This window comes from Opisthocomus hoazin, chromosome 20, assembly GCF_030867145.1.
Source record: "Opisthocomus hoazin isolate bOpiHoa1 chromosome 20, bOpiHoa1.hap1, whole genome shotgun sequence".
NCBI lineage: Eukaryota > Metazoa > Chordata > Aves > Opisthocomiformes > Opisthocomidae > Opisthocomus > Opisthocomus hoazin.
Window position 1 is genome coordinate 5001839 of NC_134433.1, and position 26601 is coordinate 5028439.

The following is a 26601-nucleotide window of genomic DNA, read 5'->3' on the forward strand; positions in this document are numbered from 1 at the left end:
GCTGAGCTGCCAGAGGCATTGACAAGCGAGGCACAGCCACCAAGGCCCTGCTGACCTGGAAGATGCCATCACGCAGCCCAGAAGGGAGGCAGGAGCCTGGTGCAGACCCTGCCTCAGGCGTCCTCTCTCAGCAGCCCCTGAGGGAGCAGCGAGCAGGGCTGGCTGCAGGAGGTGGGTGTGGGGAAGGTGGATCTAGAGGTGGAGGTCTCTGCTCCTGGCCAGCCACAGGGTACAACAGCCACTGCGAAAGCTGTCTGGCAACCATTGGAAGGGCTAAAGCAGAAGGATCCAGGTGCGGAGAAGGACAAGCAGGGTTGGCAGACCCCAAAGCATCTAAGAGGTGCAGTGGAGTATGGGATCACGAGGGGGTAGCTGGGGGAAGAGAAGCAAAGATGCGCATGAGAAGGCAGTCCAATACCACTCTATTGCACAGCCTGCAAGCAGAGGCCACATAAATATTACTAATAAATGGCACTGTCCTTCTGAACTCATTGCCCGCCCCCTTCAAACATATGAACAGCTGAATTAAAAAAGATCAAGAGTCTATCTGGCCCAGCATCATCTCTGTGACAGCTGCCCCAAGTCTCTAGAGAAGCACAAGAACAGGGCAATGAGATGTTATAATTTCCAAGAGAACATCCAAGCCCCTAAATACCTTCAGCTGAGGGATTCTCTGGGCTGGACGTGGTTTCTGTCCTCCCTTGCCAGCTATTAAACTGGTGGGAATGGTTTCTCAGCTATCACAGGCTTTCCTTCGTGCTGGGAATCACATGAGGTCATTCACAGCGGCTCATGAATAGCAATGGGTCTCCTAAGCCCCCATGCCACAGACTCACTATGCCGTGCTGCCTTGGAGGGACAGCATTCAGGTGACAGGGTCCTTCCCTGCAGCGCCTGCCTGGATCCTCTCATGACCAGGCTAGAGTGCGGGGGCTGGCAAAGATCCTCCTGCCCCTCCCCTGCTTGGCTAACGCTGCAAATTGCTGTCTGGAGCAGGACTGCAGCGTGAGCAGCAGCGCTGCACCCAAGAGTTCAGGGCTGAGAAGGCATGGGGGAAGGCACGGCGGCAGAGTCTGCTGTTACCCGGGGACCTGCAACCAGCTCCCGTGCCCCTGGGTCCATAGCGCAGGATTTCTCCCAAGCACCACGCTCCTGGCTCTGGTACCCAAAAGGATTTCTGCCACTACAGCTGATTTTAGAAGCAGTGGTGAAACTACTGAGGCCGTGGACAGGTGGGAGGCTCCTGATTCTTCCTGCTGTGACAACAGAAGTGAGTCTTCATCCTAAGAGAAGACTCAGAGATAGCAAACCTCATCCTAGAGCACAGTCTGGGTTTTGTATACTTGGAGGTGCTTCGGCTGGGCACGTGAAAAGACTTCAACTGCAAAAGGAAAATTCTTGATTACCAAGAATCATTTTACTAAAAATTTTTGAAAGAAATGGCTGTTTTGGTAGGTAACTTAAATATGGAAAAAGAACAACAGCAAACTCTGCTCGTGCCTTGGCTTCAGGGATGTGAAGAGGATGAGGAAGGTCACTTTGCAGAGTGCAGCAAAAACACAGGAGAGCTGTCAGCTATGGGAATAAAATGAAGTTTCAAAGCTTTTGTGAGTGTGTGAGGAGCTAAAACACCTGCTACACATACCCTGCAGAGTATACCCAGGAAATAGGATATCTTCATTTTGGCTACGGATGCGAGGAACTGGCACTGCAGGGATCAGGAGACGCACAACTGTCTCACAGTGACAGAAACCAGGCTCTTTGCAACGCAGCGAGACAGCTGAGGAGACTCTTGCACCTAGAGGATTGCAAAAAACATGTCACAGCTCTTAGACACACGATAACATCTACCAGCACAAGGGTTTTGTAGCCTCTTTGAGGGGGTATCTGTTCCCTGAACCCTGCACAGATGCCATCCACCACTGTAGGCATTCTGTATGGGTGTGTACAATGTGGTGTTCTTGAAAAGGGCATTTGGCTGGCTGACCTTAGGAAAGTTGCCATTGCTCTCAGAAAGGAAATGGGCCCAGAACAAACTTTACTGCTCGAGCTGAGCGGCTGAGCACACAGACACACACCCAGGAGATGGGTTTGAGTCAGCGGGGCGCAGCCCTTCCACACACAGCGTTTCCCTTTCTGCTTGTAAGTGTGTTGCAGGGCACAGCATCTTTTCTTCAGCACAGAGGAAGGAGCTCAGTCTCTGGCAGAAAGAGCTCTGGAAGTCTGCAGTGGGGTTAGTCAAGGCTCCAGGCTGCGCCCAGGGGCGGAAATCTACAGAGGGAAATGTCTGGAATAGACAGGTGCATTTATCAGGTATTTTCTGCCAGCTGGAACATGAAATGTTGGAGACAAACATTCACCTGCTGAAAAACTGGCTGAGATGGAAAGCAGCTTTCAGGCAGAAACTAGGCTCTGCAGGCTGAGAGCAGCAGCCAGCAGCACTCTCGCTCCCGGGGACTCGCAGGGTCACTACCAAACAGGAAAACCAGAACCAAAGCCAGCCTTTGAGCAGCAGCTGCGTGGAAACACCTTCCCAAACCTCCCACACCCCCCCAGACCACGCGCCACTGCGGCGAGATCACGTCGGAGCTCTGGCTCGGCACATCAGGTAAACTGAAGAGATAAGGAGGATGGCATTTTAACGCCAGCGTTAGGGGCAGCCCTCCGGCAGCACGGACGCGCTGGCAGGCGGACACGCTCTGCGTATGGCAGCTACACGACCTTCACTGCTGCTGGGTGATCGACCTCCTCTACACCAGAAGAGAGCACCTGCTCACAGCGGAGCGATGCGCCTGCCCCGCGCGTCACAGCTGCTCGCTCTTCCTGAGGAAGGAGCTCGTCTTTCTGGTAACCTGCTTGGAAATGAAGGCTTCAGAATGAAAATCACGCAAGAAGGGAATGCCTCTGTTGGTCTGAACGGCAGGGACGCAGAGTCTGCTGCTGGGTCATTCAGGATAACTGGAAAAGAACAAGCTCTTCTTGGGATGCACCAATTTTCCTTCCTGCTCAGCTTTTTTAAAGCAATCGGCAGTGTCAGGAAGCAGGTGCTTTGTCTGCAGGGCAACCCCTGCAGGCTGTCAGGCTTCTCCTCAGGTCAGCTCAAAGGTCAGTGACTCCTCGCGCTCTGCACAGAACGGTCCTCAGGCAGGACGCCCGCCAGCCCCTGCTCCACAGCCCAGGGAAAACCCAGCACCCGCCAGAGGCAACCCCACGGCCGGCCGTGCACTGCGGGAGCAGAGCAGGAGGGGAGCCAGGACGAGCGGAGACAACAGCCGGGCACGAGGCCGCGGCACCCGGCAGGCGACGGCAGCAAGCGGAGCCGCGCAGACACCCAGAAGGCCGGCGCTGAATTCTTTCGGCTGACACGCAGGGGAGCTGCTTGGCCTTCAAGCGTGCGAGCTCTGGATTTAAACATGAATAGCCAGGGCTGCCTAGGGAGGGATTCTCGTATTCTGTGATCACACCCAAACGCCGCAACATTTGGCAAGCTCCCAGCTCCACCGGTTCAGTTTCCCCTCGTCAGGCTCCTCCGAACTGCTCCGAACTGCTCTCTGTGCCCAGCCCATCTGACCCCACCGCTCGTGGGCCTGGTGCCAAGAACAGGGCTCCAGGGACGGGAACAGCAGTGCTGCACCATCTTATGGGAACACTGCACCCAACACAACCCCAGCTTGCATTTGGCTTTTTAAACGGCCACATCGCAACGGCCCCTGCCCACGCCGTCATCCCACAAACAGGCTCGTCCTCCCGTTAGGTCCAACCCAGGAAGCTCCTTCAGGACATGAGTTTGTCCTCTGCATTGGTTTTTTTCCTCTGAATGAGACCCCCCCTCCCGATCGCCCTGCACCTGACCCTCCCTGGACACGCAGCCTCTCAAGACCTTGTACGCTGCGTGACAAATTAACAGAATTCAGCTGCTCTCCAAAACCAGTTCCTCATGAACCTTTCTCTACCTGACTGCCCCTCCAATAAACTGTCACCTTCTACTCGGCAAGACCCTCATCATTCGTACATACCGCCCTGGAAGTCACGTAACATTTCAAAACCACCAGATCAGCTTGCAGTGAAGCGGCACCACGCTTTAACGCATTTTTCACGCGTTTTCCCTGCCCTTCCCACGTGCTGAGGAGAACGGGGCTTGGCCAGGGAGGCGGCCAAACGCCAAGCCAGCGGGACCGGGACTGCTGGCCGGAGGCGGTGGAGACGTTCTGCGTGTCGGGGCCCGGCAGAGCTCCGGCTGCCAGTGAATTCCCAGGGCACTTCCACCGTCGGCTGGCAGGGAGCGGGGGGCACTCGCTGGTATCACCTGCTCTCTTCAGGGCCAGACCACGCCTTGGGGACAAACCAGTAACTCCTACGGTGACACCCTACGCAGTGACGCTTCTCCAGTGGCGATCCGTACCTGGAGGACGCAACGTTCACCCTCCAGGCTGCGCAGAGGCTGCACCCAGCTGTACGGCCGGTCTGGGGAGCTGAACTCATCCCGGGCAGCTCCAGCTGCCAAGGCGGCTTCTCTTCACCCCGAAGCAGCTGCAACCGGGCTGCCCCCCCCCCCCCCCCCCGGGGCCAGGGCTGCCCCAGCGGCCCGGGCTCACGGGCACCCGCTTCAGGACCCCCCCCACCCCGCTCCTCACGCCGAGACAGGCCTGGAGGGGCCGCCGGGCTCCGAGCCGCCGGGCTCCGATCCCCAGGAAGCCCTGACGGGACAGAAACTCCGCAAGCACCGCTCCTTATAAAACAAAACCAAAAAACCCCACCACAAAGCCAACCCCAAGCCTCTCCGCTTGCCGCCGCTCCTCCCCTCGCACGGGGGCAGCTCCCGAGGGGGGCCCGGGCCTCCCGCCCCCCACCGCACGGAGCCCCCGCCCTCGCCGGGCCCCTCACCCGCGGCCCCCCCCCAGCCGCCCCTCCGCCTCCCCGAGGGAACGCTCCGGTGGGCCCAGCCCGGGCCTCCCCCGACTCCGCGCTCCCCGAGAGGCCGCGCCCGCCGGCCGCAGGACCCCCACAGTCCCACAATGCCCCGCGCGGCGCGGCCCCTTTAAGAAGCGGGGGGCGGCCCCAGCCGACCGCGGAGGACAAAGCCCGGCGCGCGGCCCTGCCGCGGTACCCGGATGGGCGGGGGGACGGGGGCGCGCCCCGATTGGCCGCCGCGCGGAGGGGGGCGGGCGGATAACGGGGACACAAAATGGAGTCGCGCTCTCTGCCACTTACATAACGCGACCTCTCACCCCGCGCGCGGGGCAAGGCAGCTTTGCTGCGCCGGCGGGTGGGGCGAGGCGGCGCGTTTGGCGGGACGCGCAGCCAATCCGAAGCCGGCGGCGCCGGCGGTCAGCCAGTAGGCTGCAGGGGCCGCGGCGGCAGGGGCGGGCCCTGCGGGGCGGGAGGCACGTTCGGGTGCGCGCGGCGCGGCGCGGCCCGCCGCCCGCCCGGGAGGGGGAGGGGAATCTCCCGCCATTTTTCAATCCTCCCGCCCGGGTCCCGCCGCCGCCGGGGTCGTCGCGCGGATCCGCCGGCTCCGGCCGGGTCCCCGCCTCGTCCCGCCATGGCGCCGCTGCTGGGCCGCAAGCCCTTCCCGCTGGCCAAGCCGCTGCCGCCGGGGGAGCCGGGGGAGCGGTTCGTCATCCCCCACACGCAGGAGGCCTTCCGCACCCGCGAGTATCCGCTGGGCCCGGGGGCGCGGCGCCGGGGGGCTCCGGGGGGGCACCGGGCCCGGCCCCGCCGCGCAGAACAAAGCGGCAGGGAGCGGGGGCCGGGGTCTGGCGGGGGGGCCCCGGCCGCTGAGGGGGGGGGCCCGGCCGGGGCCGGCGGAGCTGCTGCCGCGGCGGGCGGCGATGCGGGGCCGGATGGCGCTGAGGCGGCGCGGCCGGGGAGCACCGAGCCGGTGCCGGGGACTGGCGGCGGGTTCGGCGGGCGGGGGGCCGGTCCCGGAGGGGTCACTGGAGGGGGGGGGGGGGGGTTGCTTTGGGTAAGGGCCCGCCTGGAAGTCCACTGAGGAGGGGACTGAAGCAGCGAGAGACGCAGCTGGCCGGGGCAGCCCCGGTTCCCGGTCGGGGCTGCTTTTCCAGGGAAAACGTTTGTTCATTTTCTTTTTGTGCTCCCACGAGGGTCGGGGCGAGGCAGGTGGCTGTCCCGGGCGGGCAGCTCGGCGGCGAGCGGCTGCTGCGGGAGCCCGGTTGGTTCTTTGTGCCGCGGAGGAGCCGAGGCCTGAGGAGAGGCAGGAGGGCAGGAGCGTACCTGGGAGAGCTGGGCAGCGCCGAAGACAAAGGGACTGCGGGACTTAGCGGAGCCCCGCGCTGGAGAGCGGCCTGGTCCTTCAGGACGCCGAAGCGAACGGGCGGTGGAAGCCCCGAGGAAGGATTAGATGGCTTCCGAAGAGGAAATGCGTGTCTGAGTGCGGATAGGCATCGCTAAGGCGTTCAGCCCGGTGAAGTGAGATTGGGGGGAGCGTTAGGTACTTGCTTTTTTAACAGTATTTTAAATTAAAGCGTTCAGTCTGTGACTCAAAAACCTGCGGTTGTGGTGTGTGCAAACTGAAAGTAGCTCAGTCACCCGTCTGACCAGGCAGAGGTGACTTCTTTCATGTTCCTGCAAGGAACGGTCAGTGATCAGACAGACGGAGTTTAATCCTAACTACTGCTTTTGTAAAAGATGGTGTGGCTGTAAGGTTTTTCTGCCTTGTAGGAGCAGCGCAGAGGAGTTACAGAGCACCTTTTGAGAGCACGAGTGTGTTGGTATCGCTCCTGCGAATCTGTGAGTAGATGGAGGATGTGTTTCTGCAGACACTTGCATGGTATTAACGTTAGGGGGGGGGAAAGGGGCGGCTTCTCATCCTCAGAAGGGATGGCGTTAGCTGCAGGGTCAGGAGGAGAGAGGAAACCAGTGCAAGCAGTGAGGTTCAAGGGGGGTGCTCTTCTCTTGGAGAAAGTACTGCACGGGATGCCGTGGGAGGCAGACAGCCTAGCGTGTTCTAGAAAGTTCATCTTGCCAGATAGACGTCATGGAGCTAAAAAGAGAAACTAAGTAACGTTGGGTTTCTGTCCTGCTTTGTTGACTGTGTATAATACAAGCTAGGCAAAAAGTGGAACAGAAAACTGCAAATGAGTCAGTAAGTTGAAGGGAGATGTTACCCAAGGAAGACCTGGAGGGGTTTTTTTGGTCACTTCTGTTTATCCTAGATAGCGCAGAGGGATGGCTCCTGTGGATGGGAAGGGCCTGCAGAGGAGGCGTGCCGAGAGGTACCCGAGCCTTCGCCCCAGCGGCGCGTGGGCGGGTTGTGCTGAGGCCTGGCAGAATACGGTCTCCTGAGCTGGAGAAACTGTTCATCAGCTCTTCCCCTAAAGGCTGTACAGGTTCTTGCACTGCACAGCTACGAGTGAGGTATTGGAAAGACATATAAAGTTCTTAAGGCTCTTTGTTTTTTTTTTAGGATTTGCAGCTGTAGGTTGGGTTGAACAAATAATGGAGACTGGGGTATTCTAGATGAGGAGAGGCGTCTGCCCCGTGGGCATGTGTTAAGAAAGCGCCTGGAAGCAGGGGACGGATGGATAGGCTGGTCGTCAGAGCTGGGGTGTTTGCTTGGGTCTGATATTTCCCTGTAGCTTTATGCGACTTCCTTTGACTGCCACATCTGCTGAAATCCTTTTAAGAGAAACCATGCTGGCAGAGCCGACTACATCCTGGCAAAGCCTTGGGCTGCTGGTGCACAGCTCACCCCGAGTGCTCACCTGATTGTGTGGGTGCGGGTGGATGGCTGGGCAGTCGGAGATGGACTCATCCTTGCAGGGCTCTGTGGGATCCCCTCTGAGATAAGGGAGGTTTCAGGCCCATGCTTCACGTGTGGTACGAGCTTGTCTGGTTCATGTCACCCGTCCAGCGGTCTGTGGCACGTGTACTGGGCGCTTGATACCTGCCAAACACCAGATTTGTTCCCCAGTGAGCAGGTCACTCTTTCATTAGCATGTGGGACTGCTGCAGCGTGTGTTCTGCTGTACTGGCTGCGGTTTGGAAAGCCACACTGCCAGCTCAGAGAAGAGGTGCTCAGTTCAGAGAGCTAACCATCCTGGGCTGGCGAGACGGGATTATTCCAGCCAAAGCTCTCCTGCAGCTGTCAGTGTGTGGCTTTGGGAAGCTATGTTGCTTTCCTCCCCAGGTAAAAGTTTGCTGTCTGTCTTTAGTTGGTGTTTTTGTATGGTAGGCAGCACAGACAACTTGAGGAATCGGACCACGTTTGGCACACGAGTTAAAGGCTGTCATTCTCATCTTCACGTGTGGTGTCAGCCAGTTCAACTCTGGCTGAAAGATGGCAGCACCAAAACGCAGTCGTGTCACGCTCTGCAGCTCTAGGAGAACCTTGCCACCCCCTCAGGGAGTAGTGTCCTAGAAATGTACTGGCCTTTCTGGTAAGTTTGCCTTCTTAGCTAATGCAAGTGGAAACGGTTAAGATACTCTAAAGCTGTTTTGGAGTTGATAGTCATTTCTGGGAGAGCATCAGTAACCCAGGGAGAAGTAAACTTTGTCTGCTTGGTAGTCATCTTGTGCAGTGATTAGCTTGTTTGCTTTTAAAGGTTTTTCTTTAAAAGGCTCCCTTGGTTTTAATGTAACTTTGTTTTCTGCCTGATAACAAACAGATGTGATGTATTAACTATTACATGGTGCGTAGTCAGCTGTTTAATTTAACATGTGTGTTATTCATGGCTTTTGCGGGGATGCTCACAAGTAGCTGGTGTCCAGGGTGTTTTTAGTTATTATTGTGTTGGGAATTTGTGACGATGGCAGCTCCAGCTGTGTAGAGAGATGGGTTGGTTGTGGCATACCAGTAAGCCCTTGCTTGTAGTCTTGAAATTTCTTTGGGTTTGTTTCCAGTCTGAGTGGAAAGGACAAATAGCATGTGTGGTGGAAAGTCTGAGCTATAGTAAACTTTGCAAAAACATCCTGCTGTGATTTGGCTTTGTGCTGGGCCCAGGATTCCAAAGCAGAGCCTGGCTTGGGAGCTTGTGGCAGAGCACAAAGGTGGGGTGGGCACTGGGGGCAAGAGTCTCGAGCGCTGTGTCCAGGGGTCAGTGTTAGACGAGCTGACCACCTGCAGGTGGAATTAAATTGCATTTGAGAGGCAGGCCTGAGCTGGATGGGGAAATTGCTATACATGCTGCTTTTAAATTTGGTATTGATCTGAAAAATATGGGTCCTGATACGGTGCGATGGAGCTTGTTGTGACAGGCGTGTACAGGGAGAGGAAAATTCTTGGGGAAAATTCTCATGGCTCTTCCTGTCAATATGGGAAGTGGTGTTGGGAAAAAAATGCAGCTTTCAGTTATTTTTCAGCTGGAGATGAGGGTTTATTTGCTCTCCTTGCTGGAATGAAAGGAACCTCCTCAAAGATCTAGAGAGAAGAACGTTGATAAATGTAGGAGGGAAGTTGACCATAACTTAATTTCCCAGTCCTATCTCAGATACTGTTGATAGTTAGCCTGCTGAGGGTTTGTTAAGGCAGTGTCCTGAGCTCTTGCAGTGTCTTTCCTTTAGCACTCGTGTTCTGGCAGCTGCGGGTCCTTCGTACCACAGGGGCGCGGAAGGAAAGCCTGGGGAGAGTGACAGGGGGGTGCTGAATGAAGCTGGAGACCGCTGTTGCTCGTATGTTTAGTCTCCTGTCTGCTGTGAGGATTGAATTTGCTTTTAACTCTTCTCCTTGTGGGAAAGGCATAGGAAGGAACAGTGTTATGGTTGCAATTCGGTCATTATTGAAGTGGTTAATTGCTATAAATACAGGGAGGACTCCTGATTTCTTGTTTGGAGACCCCTGGTTTCTTCTGTGATAGTTGTTTTTTTTTTTTTATTCCTCCTGGCTCAGTATCTCTACAAAAATTTAAGATCACCCTTCTGGTCTGGTCGGCAGTGCTGTGCAGATGAGTTCCTCTGCAAGCTGTGGTTGCTTCTTGCCTCTGCCCCACTGCAGCGATGGCTCTTCCTGCCCCTGCCCTGTGGCATCTCTCGTTTCTACGGAAACCTAAGGGTCTTTGAAACCCCATGGAGGGGTAAGAATTGACCAGAGGGAGCAGAACGTATTGGTGATTTGTTAGATCGCTGTTCATCCGCTGAAAGAGCGGGAGACTCCACAAGCTGGGGAACTGCAGGGTTGCTCCTCAGGTTTAAGACCTGCAGAGGGGATCGTGTCGGCAGCGGCAGCCGCCTCTGGAGGTGGCTCTGTTCCTGGCGTGCAGCGCGGGTTGGTGTGGCTGCGAGATGCCCGCATCTCAGCGTCCTCAGTGCCGCCTCTGGGCTCTGTTGTGCTTTACCTTGGGGCTGGGAAGAAGTGTCTGAGAAAACGTGCTTTGCTGGAGTTGTGATTGGGCTTCCTGATAGGAATCTTGAAGAAAAAAAAAAAAAAAGGTTAGTTACACTAAAATTTTCGTGAAAGACAAAGCGTATGCAGGATATGATGAGTGATTTGCTGTGGCTGGTGGCTCTGCCGTCGCAGGAGCGTGGAGCAGTCTGCTTGTTCCCGCAGAGACTCTCGTAATTAGTACTTGAGCTGCAGCGGGCTGAGCCCCGGTAGTTGTTACAAATATGCTTTGTGCTCTGTGCTTGCTTTGCTGCTGGAGGGGATGCTGAAGGAGAAGGGAAAGACGCTTTTCTCGCCTCTCATAATTTCTCCACTTAAATTACCATCGGTAAGCATATGGCAACTTAAGCAGGCTGGCACGGGGTAAATTGGTGTGGATTTACACTGTGCTAGCTTTTCTGATAATTGTGCCTCTACGTGTTCTACCCATAGAAAGTATGAAGTAGCTAATACCTGTTTACACCGACAGTTAATTACCGCTTAGGTGGAATGGGTCGGGCATCGCCGCGGGTGCTTGCAGCCGGGTGGCTGATGCAGTGGTTCGTAACGCTGGCTGCACCGCGGTGCCTTGCCTGCGCACCCGGGAATCCTGCCGGCCTGCGCCGGGAGCCTGGCCGGGAGCCCCGAGCGGGTGATGCGCGTGGTGAGAAGGGTCCGCACGTTGTGCTGCCGCGGGAGGCTGCTCTGGCTGGAAACCGAAGGGAAGGTGGCCTTTCTAGTGATTTCAGTTTCAAAGCTTTTGGGCTTTTCTGGGGGTACTGGGTAGGCTGATAATTTGCATCTAGAGGTTTAACACCACCCTGAGGCAGTAGCAGCAGTAGTTCCTGGTTCCCCAACAGTTGTTGCCGGGCGTTTAGCGGCCGTCCGTGCCGCGTCTCCTGCAGGTGCCTGTGATATTGCTTGTGCTGTTTTCCAATGAATTGGACTGGAAAAGCTGAGGAGTAACATAGCGATGCCACGAAACACAGCCATGTGCATTCCCCTTGTGCAGTTCAGCTGAACTGGCGGTGGCGTGGCCCCTTCTGTACGCCGGTACCGAACAGGACGGGCATTTCAGATGCAGAAAGCTCCAGTGCGTCCTGGTCTGAAAGCCCGGGGGACTTAACGCGGCGTCTCTGTGGCAGGCTCGGGGCCGGACTGTGCTGCGGCGATCCTCAGCCGTTGTGCGTGCCATTAGCAAGGGTTTAATTAAATTCGATTGTCTTGTGCTATCGTGATGATGCTCTCAACTGCATAAATCCTGTTTTCCTGAGCTGCCGCTTCTACAGAGAGTATGAAGCGCGTCTGGAGCGGTACAGCGAGCGGATATGGACGTGCAAGAGCACGGGAAGCAGCCAGCTGACGCACAAGGAGGCTTGGGAGGAGGAGCAGGAAGTTGCTGAGCTGTAAGTACCAGGGAAGAAACTGGTGTCTGCCTATCTGTAGGCACTGGGGCAGGAGAGCGGGCTTGGGAAGGATACCTGGTTGCGAGTCTGAGGTGAGGTTAGTAGCTTCTTGCTGGCTGTAAACAGCCTTGGGGATTCTGAAGTTGAAAGCAAATTAAGTCCAAATTTGGTGCTGTCACTAATGCAGTTGAGTAATGTACTTATTTAGTGCTGTGTCTTGGTATTACTTGAACCAAAATAGCTTGGTGCATGGTACATGGCAGATTTCGAAGCCCCTTGAGTAATGGGAATTTTTCAGAGGGGGAAGAAAATGAATCTTGAAGGAGCAAAAGTAAAAATACAGTAAGAAGAAGCCGTTGAAGTGTTTCACATCAGCCAGGTCCACAGCTGTAATTATTTTTTCAAGATCTGCATTGGAATCAGTTGTACTAAATAAAAAAAAAATATTTTGGAGTGAGATTTTGGGGATCTGCTCTGCTTGACACAATAAAGAACAAGGGGAAACCAGAAAGAGTCATTACTCTGTTCAGAGCACCCTGAGCCCCCAGTCTAGCACCGCACAGGCCCCACATCCGTGGTCGAGAGCCAGCGTGACCCTTGCCGTGGAAGTGAATCTTCTGTAAAGGCGCAAGCCCTTGGCTCGGCCAATGTGCGTCACTTCGTGGTTGCCAAGTTTTCGGAATTGTGCCAAACGAATGGCGTTGTTTCTCCATTCTGTGAGCTGGTGACTTGGAGTTCTGTGGCTTCTTCTTGGATTTACCGTGGGGGGGGGTGTCAGCAGTGCTACCTAGGAGGTGACATTTTCTGCTGCCTCTCTTTCATGAAGAATCCACAAAAGAGCGAATAGCCTTAGCCTAGGGAGAAGTTCCCCATCATTTGAGGTTAATCACATCCTTAAAGGCAACAAGTAACAATCCTGTTTGCTGGCAGTCCTGATTTCTAGAAGGGCTGAAGTACTGCAGTCTTCAGTCTTTCCTCCCTAGCATTCTTGTTTGAGAGGAGGGTGCAGAGCCAGCTCCCTGAGCTTATAGTCCTGAGTCAAAACCCCCTGGTCTAGTGTCACTTACGTTTGGTGAACAGCGTTGGATTGGCTGGCCCCTTCTGAAAACCGTAAGAAATGTACACGAAATAGAAATGGAAGATTTCTCAGTAACAAATTTAGCTACAGTCTCTCTAAATGTGGGGGGAAAAAAGACTCTGTCAAAGAAGATTTTGGTCTTGTCTCTTTGAAACGGGATTAAAAGCTTCCCAGGCAGTTTACTGGCTGCTTTAATACCTGACACTAGTCTGAATAAAAAAAGTTAATTTGGGCAGTTTGCTAAAGGGGTGGATTTGTTCATGGCCATTGTAGAACAGCAAATACAGCTGAGGATTGTCGGCAGTGGATCCCAGAGTCTGGGAAGCCAAAAGGGTTTTGGAAAAATGGAGTGTTTTGCTCCTCCGCACGGTAACTTGAAACGGACTTTACTTTTTAGCCAGAAAGCTTCATGCAATGTATTTCTCAGTACTCCTGTCAGCTAACTGACCTGACCTTTTAGAAAGGATATCAGTCGAGTAAATTTGTAACAGTCCTTTCTCTTCTGTGAATGGAAAAGTTTGGAGATCATGACATGGTGAAACACACAAAATCTTTTTCTCTGGAATGATAACTGGATTGTGCAAGCCTGCCTCTATGTTCTTCACTGTCTGTTTGGGAAGAAAGAAATGCTAAATGTTCCTCAGCATCATGTTATTGTTGGAAGCAAAAATTGTAAAATAACAAGTCTCAGAATAACGACATGGCCTTGGTATATACTGAACAACTAACGGAGAGGCAGTAATAAGCAGCAAGAAAGGGCTCCCCATCAGTGCTGCTCTTCCAGAATGCCTTATGGTGCTGCTTCTGGGAGGGACAAGTATGATTTGTGTTGTCATGCCACTTAACGCTTTGGGGGGTGCTGGGGGGAGGGCAGCAAAAAGCCCATGGATGTTTGCATGCAAATGTGGCATCTGCCTCCAACGTGGTCCTGGCTATTAATGTTCCCAGAATTGCGAAATAGAGGGCTACTGTGCGTTTTGGCTTTTATTCCCTAAATAATGCAAACTTCTTATTTGCTTGCTCAGCTTGAAGGAGGAGTTCCCCATCTGGTATGAGAAACTGGTACTGGAAATAGTCCACCACAACACTGTGTCTTTGGAAAAGTTGGTGGATGCAGCTTGGCTGGAGATCATGACCAAATTTGCAGTGGGAGAAGAGTGTGACTTTGAGGTGAGGATCTGTTTTCCATTTTATCCTATGCTTTTGCACAGAGATCCTTTGGGATATCTAAAGGCAGGAGATGGGAAGAATATGTTAGCCTCTTACATTACCAGGAGGATGGTGAGAATTTCTTTTCTATAGAATCCAATTTGGAGTGGTTCCATAAGCAGAGCCAGCGGATGACCCATACCGATGGCAAGAGAAAAACAACAGATCTATGTGTGTGTGTGGAGAAATAGAGATATATTTGTCATACTGATTAAATATGTTATGGTCTGTGTATATATTTAAATATATATAAAAATACGCATTTTAGTTAAAAGACATTAAAAATTATAATCTGCCATAATCTTTTCACCTACCATGTTCCCAGAAGGAGTAGTATTCGTAAACTGATGTGGCTTGAAGTCAACTGCTTACAAAACTGGGAATGATGGGGGAAACTCAAACTTGTTAAAAATAAGGGAAAGTTATAAAATCTTTTCTGTTAGCAGTCTGTTTAGGACATATTCTCTCAAGTGGCGCTGCTGAGAGAGCACGCTTGCACCTTGCACACACACTCTTTCCATGGACTGAGAAAGCAGCATTATTAAACACTGGAAGAACTTGGGGCTTGGCAGTTCTCTCTTCCTTAGCACTTTGTACAGAACTTCCTGTCCTGACTTTGTTAGGGACGGCTTCAGTTGTACAGAGCTCAGCGATTGTGGTGACAAGGTCGAGTGCTTATGGGTAAAGATAAGGGAGAAAGCCGACAAAGCAGACATCCCGTTGGGAGTCTGTTACAGATCACCCAACCAGGATGATGAGGTAGATGAAGTTTTCTACAGGCGGCTGGCAGAAGTCTCTCAGTCGCTAGCCCTTGCTCTTGTGGGGGACTTTGACTTATCAGACATCTGCTGGAAATACAACACAGCAGAGAGGAAACAGTCTAGGAGGTTCCTGGAGTGTGTGGAAGATCAGCTGGATAGTGAGCCTACCAGGGGAGGTGCCTCGCTTGACCTGCTGTTTACGGACAGAGAAGGACTGGTGGGAGATGTGGTGGTTGGAGGCCGTCTGGGGCTTAGCAACCATGAAATGATGGAGTTCTCAGTTCGTGGTGAAGTTAAGAGGGGGGCCAGCAAAACCACTGCCCCGGGCTTTCAGAGGGCGGACTTTGGCCTGTTGAGGACGCTGGTTGAGAGAGTCCCCTGGGAGAGAGTCCTGAAGGGCAAAGGGGTCCAGGAAGGCTGGCTCTTCTCCAGGGAGGAAGTCTTAAAGGCACAGGAGCAGCCTGTCCCCATGTACTGCAAGACAACCGGCCTGGCTGAACAGGGAGCTTGTGCTGGGGCTGAGGAAAAAAGGAGTGTCTGCCACCTATGGAAGAAAGGGCAGTAAATCTGCAGGAGTGAGGGGAAAGGCTAGTTTCTCCTGAAAATGGATGGTGAGCTACTGAAGGCAGGTTCTGCAGCTTGGGCAGTGCTTGGAACGAGTACTGCTTTGGAAAATCCAAACTAAGTGATGAATAGCAGGAGACAACAGCATATGGATGCTAAGGAAGTTCCAGTAGTGTAGTGGCTGTCAGTTTTATTACAGTGCAGTGCAACAGCAAGCGAAGCATGCTCTTGTGACATAACTTTAGGAAGGAATGTACAGTGATTCTTCCCCGCCACCGAGTTAGCCAGGTGCTGTTTGGTGGAATTCAGTGTAGTCATCCCTATTTCTAGAGGTCGCTTTAACCTCACTCAAGAGGAGTACAGGGGTCTCGTTAGGTCGTGCAGAGAGGAAATTGGAAAGGCAAAAGCCCAGGTGGAACGCAGACTGCCCACTGTTGTAAGGGACAACAAAAAATGTTTCTACAAATACATCAACAACTAAAAGAGGGCCGAGGAGAATCTCCATCCACTGTTGGTTCAAAAACTGTGTAGATGTGGCGCTTTAGGACATGGTTTAGCAGGCATGGTGGGGTTGGGTTGACGGTTGGACTTGATGGTCTTAGAGGTCTTTTCCATCTTTAATGATTCTGTGATTCCAAGTAGGAGTAGTAGAAGGAAAACTTGGAGTTGTTTCGTGAGACAGATCATGAACTTCTGTCAAGGAGGATGTTAATTAAGGGTTTTGCCAAATTAGTTTGTAGGTTGTCTTAGCTGCTTTTTTTCCTTCCCCGTAGTGTTAAGGCTCATTAGTTCACGTGTCTTGCTCAGGTTCAGTTTTCATCAATATTTCCGTGCAGGTTGGTAAGGAGAAAATGTTGCCTGTGAAAGTTGTGAAAATACATCCCCTGGAGAAAGCTGATGAAGAGGCCTCGGAAAAGAAGTCTGATGGAGCCTGTGATTCCCCGTCCAGTGACAAGGAGAACTCCAGCCAGGCAGCCCAGGACAACCAGAAGGAAGCTGTCCTGAAGGAGGATGACAACAGAAGGGAGAGTATGAGTAAGTAGTAAGACAGCACGCCAGTACGTAGCACCTGGAAGTATTTGAATTTACGTACGTCTTGGGCCTGGGCTGTGGCCGTTGTAGGTGGGGTGTAGACAGTGTTGTGCAATGCAAATCCTGAACTTGTCACTGTTGGTGGTGCAGCTTTGGTGGCATCAGTGCTGTTTGTTTTCAGCTGTTCTTGCCCATTTTCAAGCAGAAAATGTCCTGTCATTCTAAGGTGTAATATTCTAAGGTGTAATACTAAAAGCTGTGCATGAAACATAGAAGCTTTGAAAGTCCAACGTGTTTTGGTTTTTTTTTAAAAAAAAAAAGGGGGGGGGATCGGGGGGAACAGCGAAGGTTCATGCAGAATCATAAGATTCGGCTGTGATGTTCATCATCAGAACAGGTATCTCTAGTTCTAAAGCCTGTGGGTCTGCAGAGGCAAGCTCTAATTCTCTTTCATGTCCCCAGCTGACATAAAAAGTAGGGATTTTGTTTGTTTGTTTATCCCCTTTCGAATTTTCAAAAGCTGGGACAAAATTCATGCAGAAAAATGCAGATTTCATTTTCTTTTCTAAGGTTCAAAAAAAAAGCATGCTTTCAAACTTTGTTCCCCTCTTTCATAGCTGTTCCTCCTTGCTGCACAACGAAACAGTGGATGTCCAAGGCTTTTCTTGACTCTGAGAAGGTGCTTTTGAAAGAGGGGGGAAAAAGTTTCATATCCTGTGTAACTCCTTAAAAATTGAATTGTAAGATTCTTTAAAAGAGATTTCAAAAAGTGTTTTAAAGCAAACCAAACAAGCCCAACCCCGCAGCATAGTTCTAATCGGGATAGCTTTATTTTAAAGGCACATAAATGTAATAAGCTGTTCACACCTGTAAGTAGCTGCTCCGGCATCTGGGGAACGTGTCTGCAGCCGCCTCTGGTGGGGAGAAGAGGAAGCTCGGGAAACAGCCCAGCAAGTTAATAGTGAAGTCAGGAGTGGAAGGCAAGTTCTACCAAGCTCTAGTCCCGAGCTTGATAATTGTCAGCTGTTCCTGACCGGTACTGGAAAAAGTTGTGAGCTGTTTTGATATCATGGCAGTGCTCTGTACAACCAAGAAGGGAAAAAAAGCATTGCAGAGCAATCTGGCCTTACGCTCATGCTTCGAACCAGTGCTCAGAGAGGGACTAATGCATGCGCTTTTTTTTTCTGTTCAGTGGTCGTACTCTCAAACTACCCCATAAGAGGCATGGGAAGTACTTTTTACTTTAAAAATGCTCATTGACCAAATCTACAGCAGCATTTGTGGGCCTGGGTGTTTACTGAAGCCTGCCGTAGTATTTTGCTCGTCGGTGCGCAGCGTTCTCGCCAGCCGTGTTCAGCTCCGCTCTTGCTGGCGTGGCAGCACAGCACTCTGAGACCGGGAGAACGCTGCGGGAACGCGATTCCGGTGCCTCTCCCGTCTCTCACTGGGCTGATGGTCTGGCCCCTGCTGAGTCGTCGCTACAGACTGGGACTGTCCAGCCCTTTCTGTAAAAGATGAACCTCAACATTTTCAAATCGGAGATGCTGGCAGAGTCGTAACATAATCAGTAAAAGCAGTGAGCACTCATTCTTTTAACTCTTCTCCTTGCACATACGCATTCATTAAAAGGACATTTTATTGCTATAACGCTTTTGTATTCTGGGTTGTAGTAGAACATAGGTTCATAGTAAACTCGTGATATTCCAGAGTCCATGAGAAGAGCTGCGCAGCATCGGTTACACTTTTACAGCGTGCTGCCGAAGCGCCGCAGGCTTGCTTTGCTTTAGAGGGTTCAGGCCCTGGATTGCAGCTGCCGGAGGCTGCGTACGCTGTCGGGGGGGCCCTGGCCACGCTTTGACGCTTGGTTTCTGACCATGTGCGTTCTTGAGCACTGGTGATACAGGTTGAGGTCGGTGAGCATTGAAAAGCCATGACAGGCTCTGCGTCTGACGTCAGAGCTGTGTCTCTGTGCACACACGAGGGGGCAGGGTTAGCCTGAGCATTTTTAGTAATGCCGGTGTCAAACTCGCTGGTTTTGTTGGAGGAAAGGAGAGGCAGAGAAGAGAGCTTCAGTCTCTCTGGTTAGGAGTCTGCTGTGCTTCAGAAGCTAAAAATAAGGCTTTATACCAGCTTTATTGCACTGTATGTGTAGGCTCAAGTGGCTCTGTATTTTTAGTTGCTTAGGGAGTGAACTCTGCAAAATCTGCAGGAGTGAGGGGAAAGGCTAGTTCTTCCTGAAAATGGATGGTGAGCTACTGAAGGCAGGTTCTGCAGCTTGGGCAGTGCTTGGAACGAGTACTGCTTTGGAAAATCTGAACTAAGTGATGAATAGCAGGAGACAACAGCATATGGATGCTAAGGAGGTTCCAGTAGTGTAGTGGCTGTCAGTTTTATTACAGTGCAGTGCAACAGCAAACGAAGCATGCTTTCGTGAGATAACTTTAGGAAGGAATGTACAGTGATTCTTCCCTGCCACCGAGTTCGCCAGGTGCTGTTTGGTGGAACTCAGTGTAGTCATCCCTCTTTCTAGAGGTCGCTTTCAGGCCTGTTGCAGCAGTGTAACAGAGTCCTCCAAAGTCAGAGCCAGCACTGAGCAACGCAGAATTATTTCTTAAATACAGGCTCACTGTGCGCGATACGCAGATCCAGCAAAGGTGACATTCAGCCCGTTAAAAGGCATCGAGGCAGATCTCTGGAAGCAGATGTTTTACACAGTTTGGTATGTCCTGTATGCGACTTCCACTGTGCTGTTGAGCAGAGAAATGGTAGCTCAGTACTTGTGAACTCAACAAGATTTTTTTAATACAAATGTGGAACCACAGCAGACCAAAGTTACGTCTCAGCCTGACTTATGTGTCAGAGGACACTGATCCTCTCATCACACTGTCGCCGTTACAGAGTTCAGGGGGGGTTATTTTAAAGAGAAGCTTCTGTAACGAGCGGAGGATGCTACACTGCGTTAGCTGAAACGGATCACTCCTGTGGGAAGTGGCTGCGCACTTACGTGTACGGTGCAGTGAGCCTGGAGCAGCGGGGGTCTGCTCCCTGACCGAGGCACCTGACTTTGGAAGGCAGGCAGGCAGAACTTGCTTTTATACTGTGTGAGCTATAATGCTGCTGAAGCTTAAATGCTGTAGGGCTTACAGTGTGACAATGAGATAGAGAGAGAGAGATATTTGTAAGTCTGACTTAGGTCTAGCATCTACTTGTATTCTGCACGTACTTGTTAGGTAATTATTCTCATCATGCTTGCTTGAGTGTTTTCTGTGAGTCCTAGCCACAAACATAAAAACATTTGGGGATCACTTTGTTCAGTAAGCTTGGATTTTGTCTTAAATGATTAACATTTGCAACCTGAATTAGAAATAACAGACTCAACACCAGCTGGCAGGAAGATGTGATGCCTTTGTGCTCTTTCAGTGACATCCCTTGAGAATAAAAGGGCTGGTTGTAGAAGCGTGCTCAAAATCTCCAGCTAAACTAACCTGTACACACAGGGCTTGTAACTGTAAAATGCTTGATGGCCACCAAAGTTAAATGATTTTAAAAGTTACGTGGATTTGTAGTCAGCAATTCCTGCAGAGGGATTGTTTGAGATGCGGCGTGACAGAGACAGCTAGGGCTCTGGACAGGAGCTCCCTGAGCAGGTTGCTGGTTAGGTTGTGAAACCTGTCTCCCCTTCGTGAATTTTACAGACCTTTTCTCCCTTTGCACAGGTAGTTGCAGCTTACCCTCTGCAGAGATGGGTTTACATATTGCCAGTGGTCCTTTATAAGCAGGAAGGTCCTGGATTGAAGATGGGTGTTACCACCTCCTTCAGAGCTGTTTAGGGACTCCATTCCCAGCCTGCATCTTCAGGATGTTTCTAAAACCCAATCTGGGATTTTTTTCCTGATGTTCTAGTTCAACCAGACACTGCACAGATAGCAAGGGCTGGGGTGCTCAGTCCAACGGTGATCTGGATTCTTTAACTTTTTTTTTTTCTTTCTTTCGACATAATAATCCTAAGGCACTTAATGTCTTACCTTGCTTTATCAGACGATCGAGCACGTAGGTCTCCTCGGAAGCTTCCCACTTCGTTGAAGAAGGAGGAAAGGAAGTGGGTTCCACCTAAATTCCTGCCACACAAATACGACGTCAAGCTGAAAAATGAAGATAAGGTGAATTGTCTGCTTGAATCCTTTCTGTTATGATATGAATATGTGAGTTTAATGAAATAACTGCTCTTGGTGTGTCTGTACAGCACAATGCAGTACTTTTGGCCCGAGTCATGGTGTTGGAAGCGGGATGGCTGTAGCTGTCTGTGAGGCTGACTGGCCTGGCTGTTTCTGCATGTAACTGGGTTTTGTGCATGGAGACCCCTGACAATTCCCTGGCACCACGCACCGAGTCACGGTGCTGCAGTAGCTTAGAGTGGGTGCTGGTAACTGGCTAATCTCTGGCCAGGCAGTGGATGAAGCTTGGTCAGAAGTAGACTGGTTAAATCACGAGCGACGGTTGCCGCTCTCGTTCTAACTGAGCTTCTCTGCGAGTTGTAGGTAGCTGCGCTTTGGGAAGCTCGGTGGAGCTGCAGCACTGCTGCGTGCTTTTTGTCATCTGCTTGCTAATTTGACAAGAGAGACAGTGCTGACCTCGATTTAATGAGTACCACTTGCCCTTACTCCTGTGGTCTCAGGAAAAAAATCAAACCAAAATAAACATTAGTGTGTAAAAGCTTTTAAGTTAGTGGCAAGCACAAGCCAGAGGAAGGTCAGAGATAAAGCAGTGGGCTTTGGCAAGAAATCTGCAACATAAACTAACATTTTTTTACTTTTTTGGGTCACTGAATCTCCTGCCAATCTCTGTGCATCTCAGTTCTGCAAGTTCTGTTTGGTTTGTTCTGAGTCTTTGCAAGAGAGCTTTGAAAGAACAAAGAGTTTGTGGACATGAAGCAGTGCAATGGTCCTTGCTCCTTTTAGCCACGTGATATGTCTTTATAATGTGGTTAGAAGCTAAATGTTAACTGTCTGTCTGTCTGTTATCTCCAAGATCATCAGCAACGTACCAGCAGATAGCTTAGTCCGTACAGAGCGTCCTCCCAACAAGGAGATCCTGAGGTACTTCATCCGTCACTACGCACTGCGGGCCGGCACGTGTGAGAATGCCCCATGGGTAGTGGAGGATGAGTTAGTGAAGAAATACTCCCTCCCCAGTAAATTTAGTGACTTCTTGCTTGACCCACATAAGGTAAGAATTCCTGAAAGTACCTCCGTCGCTTTCTCACCCGTGCCCACCCTTAAACAGTCTTGGCAGAGACTTCAGTGTGCCGGTTGGGTTTTGGTGCTCCCAAGCTTGCATCAGCTTAGAGGGGTGCAGAGCAGGAAGGCCCACTCTTCTGCAGACTGACCCTTTGGGAGGTGACGCAGCTCCAACGTCTGAGACAGTGGTCTGCTCCGAACACTGGAGGTGTGACTGCCTTTTTTGACTTTCTCCACTAGTTTGTTTTACTCGCCTACGAGTAAAGGCATGATGTGAGGCAAATGGAAGTGCTGTGTTCCTTACCTGGTAATGTCAGTTACTGGGCCCTTTTCATGGGCACAGTGCAGAAGCTGTGTGTGACTTTGATGCTGGGTTCTTGGAGGGTGCTGGGCTGAGTGATGGCAGATACCACAAATTTTGTACTGAGTAAGTGGGAGGGATGTGGTTTTTTTTCCCAGCCCTGTGTAATGACCAGCCATATACGCTGTTAACCGAGTAAATGCTGTATCATGAAATCTGCTGTTTTAAAACCTGTCTTTGGGTGTAGAAAGCACTATTTTGTTCGTTTAGGAAACTCACTTTTTCATGGACTCTGTCAAGTGTTATTCTAAAACTAGAAGACCAATACTTGCTATATCCCTTTTTCCTCATCAGGAGATGTGATGAACACTGTTCTGTTCTAGAAAGCTTCTATGGACTCTTCTGGACACTTGTAAATTTGTTTAAAGGGAAAAATACTTTTTTCATATGTGAGCAGTGTTTGCCCTTGCTGTAGTATTTGGGGTCACTGCCTTAATAGAAATTAAAGTATTTGCTGGTGGTGTCCAGATTCTTGTCTTCAGCACACTGACAGATGGAGGTGTACCCTTAGTATAAGAGGAAGTTACGCACCTGTAACATCTCCAGTTTGACCAACCGAAGTCCTTAGCTTCATGTTTAGGGGTGGTGCTTTCCACAGCATGTTTTCCACGTGACAAAGAGATTGGATTTATATCCTTGTATTTTATTTTTCACTTCTTGAAATACTTTAGTGTTCTGGGTGCGTCCTGAAACTGATTTCGAGATGCTGAGATAGTGCTGAAATCAGTCTCTCTCTGGCTCTGGGTTAAACTGTTCTGTGCTAGAAGTACGCTGTCAGGTAGGTTATTTCAGCAGCTTAAAACCAGTCGGATATTCATCACATTGCTGCAGAACTGAATCCCCTCTCACCTTCATTCCAGACGCTGTCAGGCAGTTCAGAAGCCAGTCTCTGAACTCCTGTCACCCATCACTTCTGTGCTGCCTCAGTTTTCCGCCGGGTGGGGTCCCGGGCTGAGCCCTGCACGGCTCACTACGAAATCTCTGAGCAGGGGAATAGCTTTTCAAATTCATGTCAGCATTTCCCAGGCAAACCCACTCCCTCACTTTTTAAGTAGAAACAAAATGGGTTTATGCAGTGTAGTAGGAAACATGTAAAATTTTTAGTAGTATTTCATTTTATAAAGTTAAATGTGAACTTTCTGGAATGAGATAATGACCTCATAGCCAACACTGTGACTACAAAGTAGAATATCGAAAGCTATCGCAGAAGCCTGTTACCCTTAACGTACTGAGTACTCCTTGTTCATTGGAAAAAATACATCGAAAATTAACATAGGCAAAAATAATTGACAGAAAAGGATCTAGATAACCTTCCTTTAAATATTAGTATCAAATCATTCTTTCTTTTATTCTAGTATATGACTCTCAACCCCTCAACCAAGAGGAAGAGCTGTCGGTCACCTGACAGAAAACCTTCTAAGAAATCCAAAGTTGACGGACCATCCCTGGGCCAGCCACTGAGCCCTACTCTGTGGTGCCACGTGCATTTGGAGAAGTCTATCATTGGCTCCCCACTGAAGGTGAAAAACTCTAAGAATTCCAAATGTCCTAAAGAGGAGCTGGAAGAGGTGATGAAAATCATGTCACCTGCTAAACTCGGTTCTAGCTTTCACATTCCAAAGGGGAGCCGACTGGGGAAAGGCAGCAACAAATCCTTGGACAAAAAGCAAAGAGGCAAAAGGGTTCTGAACGGGCAGAAGTCAACGGGGAAATCAAAGTCTCCTAGGAAGGGCCTGAAGACCCCTAAGATGAAAATGAAACAAATGACACTACTGGACATGGCTAAAGGCACCACTAAGGTGTCCAGGGCTCCCAGGAACTCTGGAGGCACCCCTAGGTCTTCCAGCAAACCCCAGAAGCATCTGCCTCCTGCAGCACTCCATCTCATTGCCTATTACAAAGAAAACAAAGACCGGGAAGACAAAAAAAGTGCTCTTTCCTGCATCATCTCCAAAACAGCTCGGTTACTCTCAAACGAGGATCGTGCTCGTCTCCCTGAGGATTTGCGAGGGTTAGTACAGAAGCGCTATGAGCTTTTAGAGCACAGGAAGAAATGGGCCACCATGACAGAGGAGCAGCGAAAGGAGTACATGAAGAAGAAAAGGGAGAAGCTGAAAGAGAAACTGAAGGAGAGAGCAAAGGAAAGGAAGGAGAAGGAGATGAAGGAAAAACTGGAAAAACAGAAAAGATTCGAGGACCAGGATCTTAAAGGGAAGACTTTGCCAGCTTTTAAACTGGTTGATACTCCAGAAGGCCTTCCTAACACACTCTTTGGGGACGTGGCCATGGTGGTGGAGTTCCTGAGCTGTTACTCAGGGTTACTGATGCCAGATGCTCAATATCCCATTACGGCGGTTTCCCTGATGGAAGCACTTTGTGCAGAAAAGGGAGGCTTCCTTTATTTGAACCGAGTACTGGTGATTCTTTTGCAGACCCTGCTGCAGGATGAAATTGCTGAAGATTACGCTGAGCTGGGCATGAAGCTTTCTGAAATACCGCTTACTTTGCATTCTGCTTCTGAGTTGGTTCGCCTGTGCCTACGCAAGTCAGATGTGCAAGAGGAAAGTGAGGTCTCGGATAACGTAGATGAGAGCAAGGATTCGGCAGCTTTTGAGGATAATGAAGTACAGGATGAGTTTTTGGAGAAACTGGAGACGTCGGAGTTCTTTGAGTTGACTCCTGAAGAGAAACTGCGGATACTTGGAGCGCTGTGCCACCGGATCCTAATGACGTACTCGGTGCAGGACCACGTGGAGGCCAAGCAGCAGACGTCAGCTGAGCTGTGGAAGGAGCGCCTGGCTATCCTGAAGGAAGAAAACGACAAGAAGAGAGCAGAAAAACAGAAGCGAAAAGAAATGGTGGCTAAGAACAAGGAGAACGGGAAAGATGAAAATATGATGGGAAGAAATGAAAAGAAGAAAAATGAGATGATGAAAATAGAGCACCGGGTAGAAATCGAAGCTGATATGATCAGCGCTGTGAAGAGCAGGCGCCTTCTCGCCATCCAAGCCAAGAAAGAGAGGGAGCAACAAGAAATACAAATGAGAGGTAAGAAAAATACCAGGAGGGCAGAGTGTTGGTGTGTTGTGGAGTAGAGGGTAATAAGTTAACGGCAAATTTGACAGCCTATTTTCAAAAGCTTTATCTGATTTTAAGGGGTTTTCTCACTGTAGAAACTGTAATTCAGCTGCTGTGGTTCCTATGGCAGCTCAAAATCTAGAATGTTAAGAAAAAACAAGAACTGCTTCTAGATTTTTATCTGTGGACATCTTTTGTTCAGTACCTTTCTAATTCTGTCAGGGCCAGGAAGGTTGGAGAACAGAAAATCTGGGTTTGAGACAGAAAACAAAAAAACCACTTGTCTACATCCAAACATCTTCTGGCTCTTATGTACAGAGTAGATAGTTCCTGCATAAAAGCTAGTTCCTACAGCTGCTGCTGGCCTTGGTGCCACGCCTGTTGTCAGGCTGGTGCTAGCAGACGTTCTCCCAGGCAAGGACTTAGGCAATACATTTTAGTTTACAGTTTCTCACTTTAAAAAATTAGTTGTGGAGTTGTGTAAATATAAACTGTCCACTCAAACCTCTATAATTCCCAAGTTGCAATACCAAACTTTGTATGCCTCTGTGTAAGTAAAGTAGTGCTTTGTGCTAAGGAACATGGAATGAAAAGGAGAAAAATACTTTGGAATTACACTTCAGGGCCGTTGTGGTTGTAACCGTGGGTACTGGGCAGATGGAAGTGGATGAGATTGTTGCTTCCTTTCTGCAACAGCTGAGGGACGAGCATCCCTCCTGGAGCCTGTGCCTTAGCTGGAACATGGGAGTCTCTGTTCTAGGAGCCCAAGAGTAGGTAAAGAACGTGGAGTACCCTGGGGCTCCTAAGGGAGCAGCCTGGATACAACCATGCCTCACGTTGGTGGTGAATAGACATTTCAGAGCTTCTGTTGAGAACTGTGAGTCTCAGAAGTGTCAGTGAACTGCTGAAGATCTCCAGATCTTCAGGACAAGCCTTGTCCTGCTTCTGCGGAAAAACAGCGTATTAAATACCTGACATGCTGCAGCTGAATGGCCTCTTGGCCCCAGTTCTTGTAGTGTTCCAGTTGATGGACAGCAAGTTCAAGTTCATGATCAGATTTTACTGCAAAATTGAATGCGGTTTAGACCTCACTCCTTGGGATACTTCTTGTTCTCGCCTGACAATTTGCACTAGTTACACGTGAAGAAAAGCATTCTTACATTGACAGAGATACGAATTATTTGGCTTGCATGCTGAGGAAGTTTAATTCATTCTTTTGGACTCCACAGGGAAAACTAGGTCTCTGGCAGGGAAGGAGGGATTGAGCCTTTCACTGAGGTTTGAATTCGTACTGCTTTCTTTCCAGATAACAAACCCAACGTTTCAGGCGTCCAGGGCTGCTTTTACTTGTTGAGCAGTTGCTGCCAGGCACCCTCAGAGTGCTGGAGCTGTCGGTTAGCGGTGGTGGTGCAGCAGCTGGGGCTGCAGGGTTCGCAGCGCAGAGCTGCTCTGTTCAGGACTGCAGACTCGGGGGCTGGTGTGGTTTCAGCGTGTGAGAAACAGTTCTGGGTAACCACAACGAGAGCTGCGTCGGTGTGCTCCTGCCATCACCCAGGC

The 26601-nt window shown here is 50.6% G+C and overlaps 1 protein-coding gene across 1 annotated transcript in view; it reads left to right on the forward strand.

The window, feature by feature from the left end:
- The first annotated feature begins 5416 nt into the window (after positions 1 to 5416).
- Positions 5417 to 26601, forward strand: part of BAZ1B (bromodomain adjacent to zinc finger domain 1B) — a 50847-nt gene continuing 29662 nt past the window's right edge. Inside the window, exons 1-7 of the mRNA XM_075439895.1 lie at positions 5417 to 5655; positions 11608 to 11724; positions 13828 to 13972; positions 16173 to 16371; positions 20407 to 20528; positions 21397 to 21594; positions 23322 to 25014. Coding sequence (XP_075296010.1) covers positions 5543 to 5655; positions 11608 to 11724; positions 13828 to 13972; positions 16173 to 16371; positions 20407 to 20528; positions 21397 to 21594; positions 23322 to 25014 — 2587 coding nt within the window. The 5' untranslated portion in view covers positions 5417 to 5542. The remainder of the gene's footprint in view (positions 5656 to 11607; positions 11725 to 13827; positions 13973 to 16172; positions 16372 to 20406; positions 20529 to 21396; positions 21595 to 23321; positions 25015 to 26601) is intronic.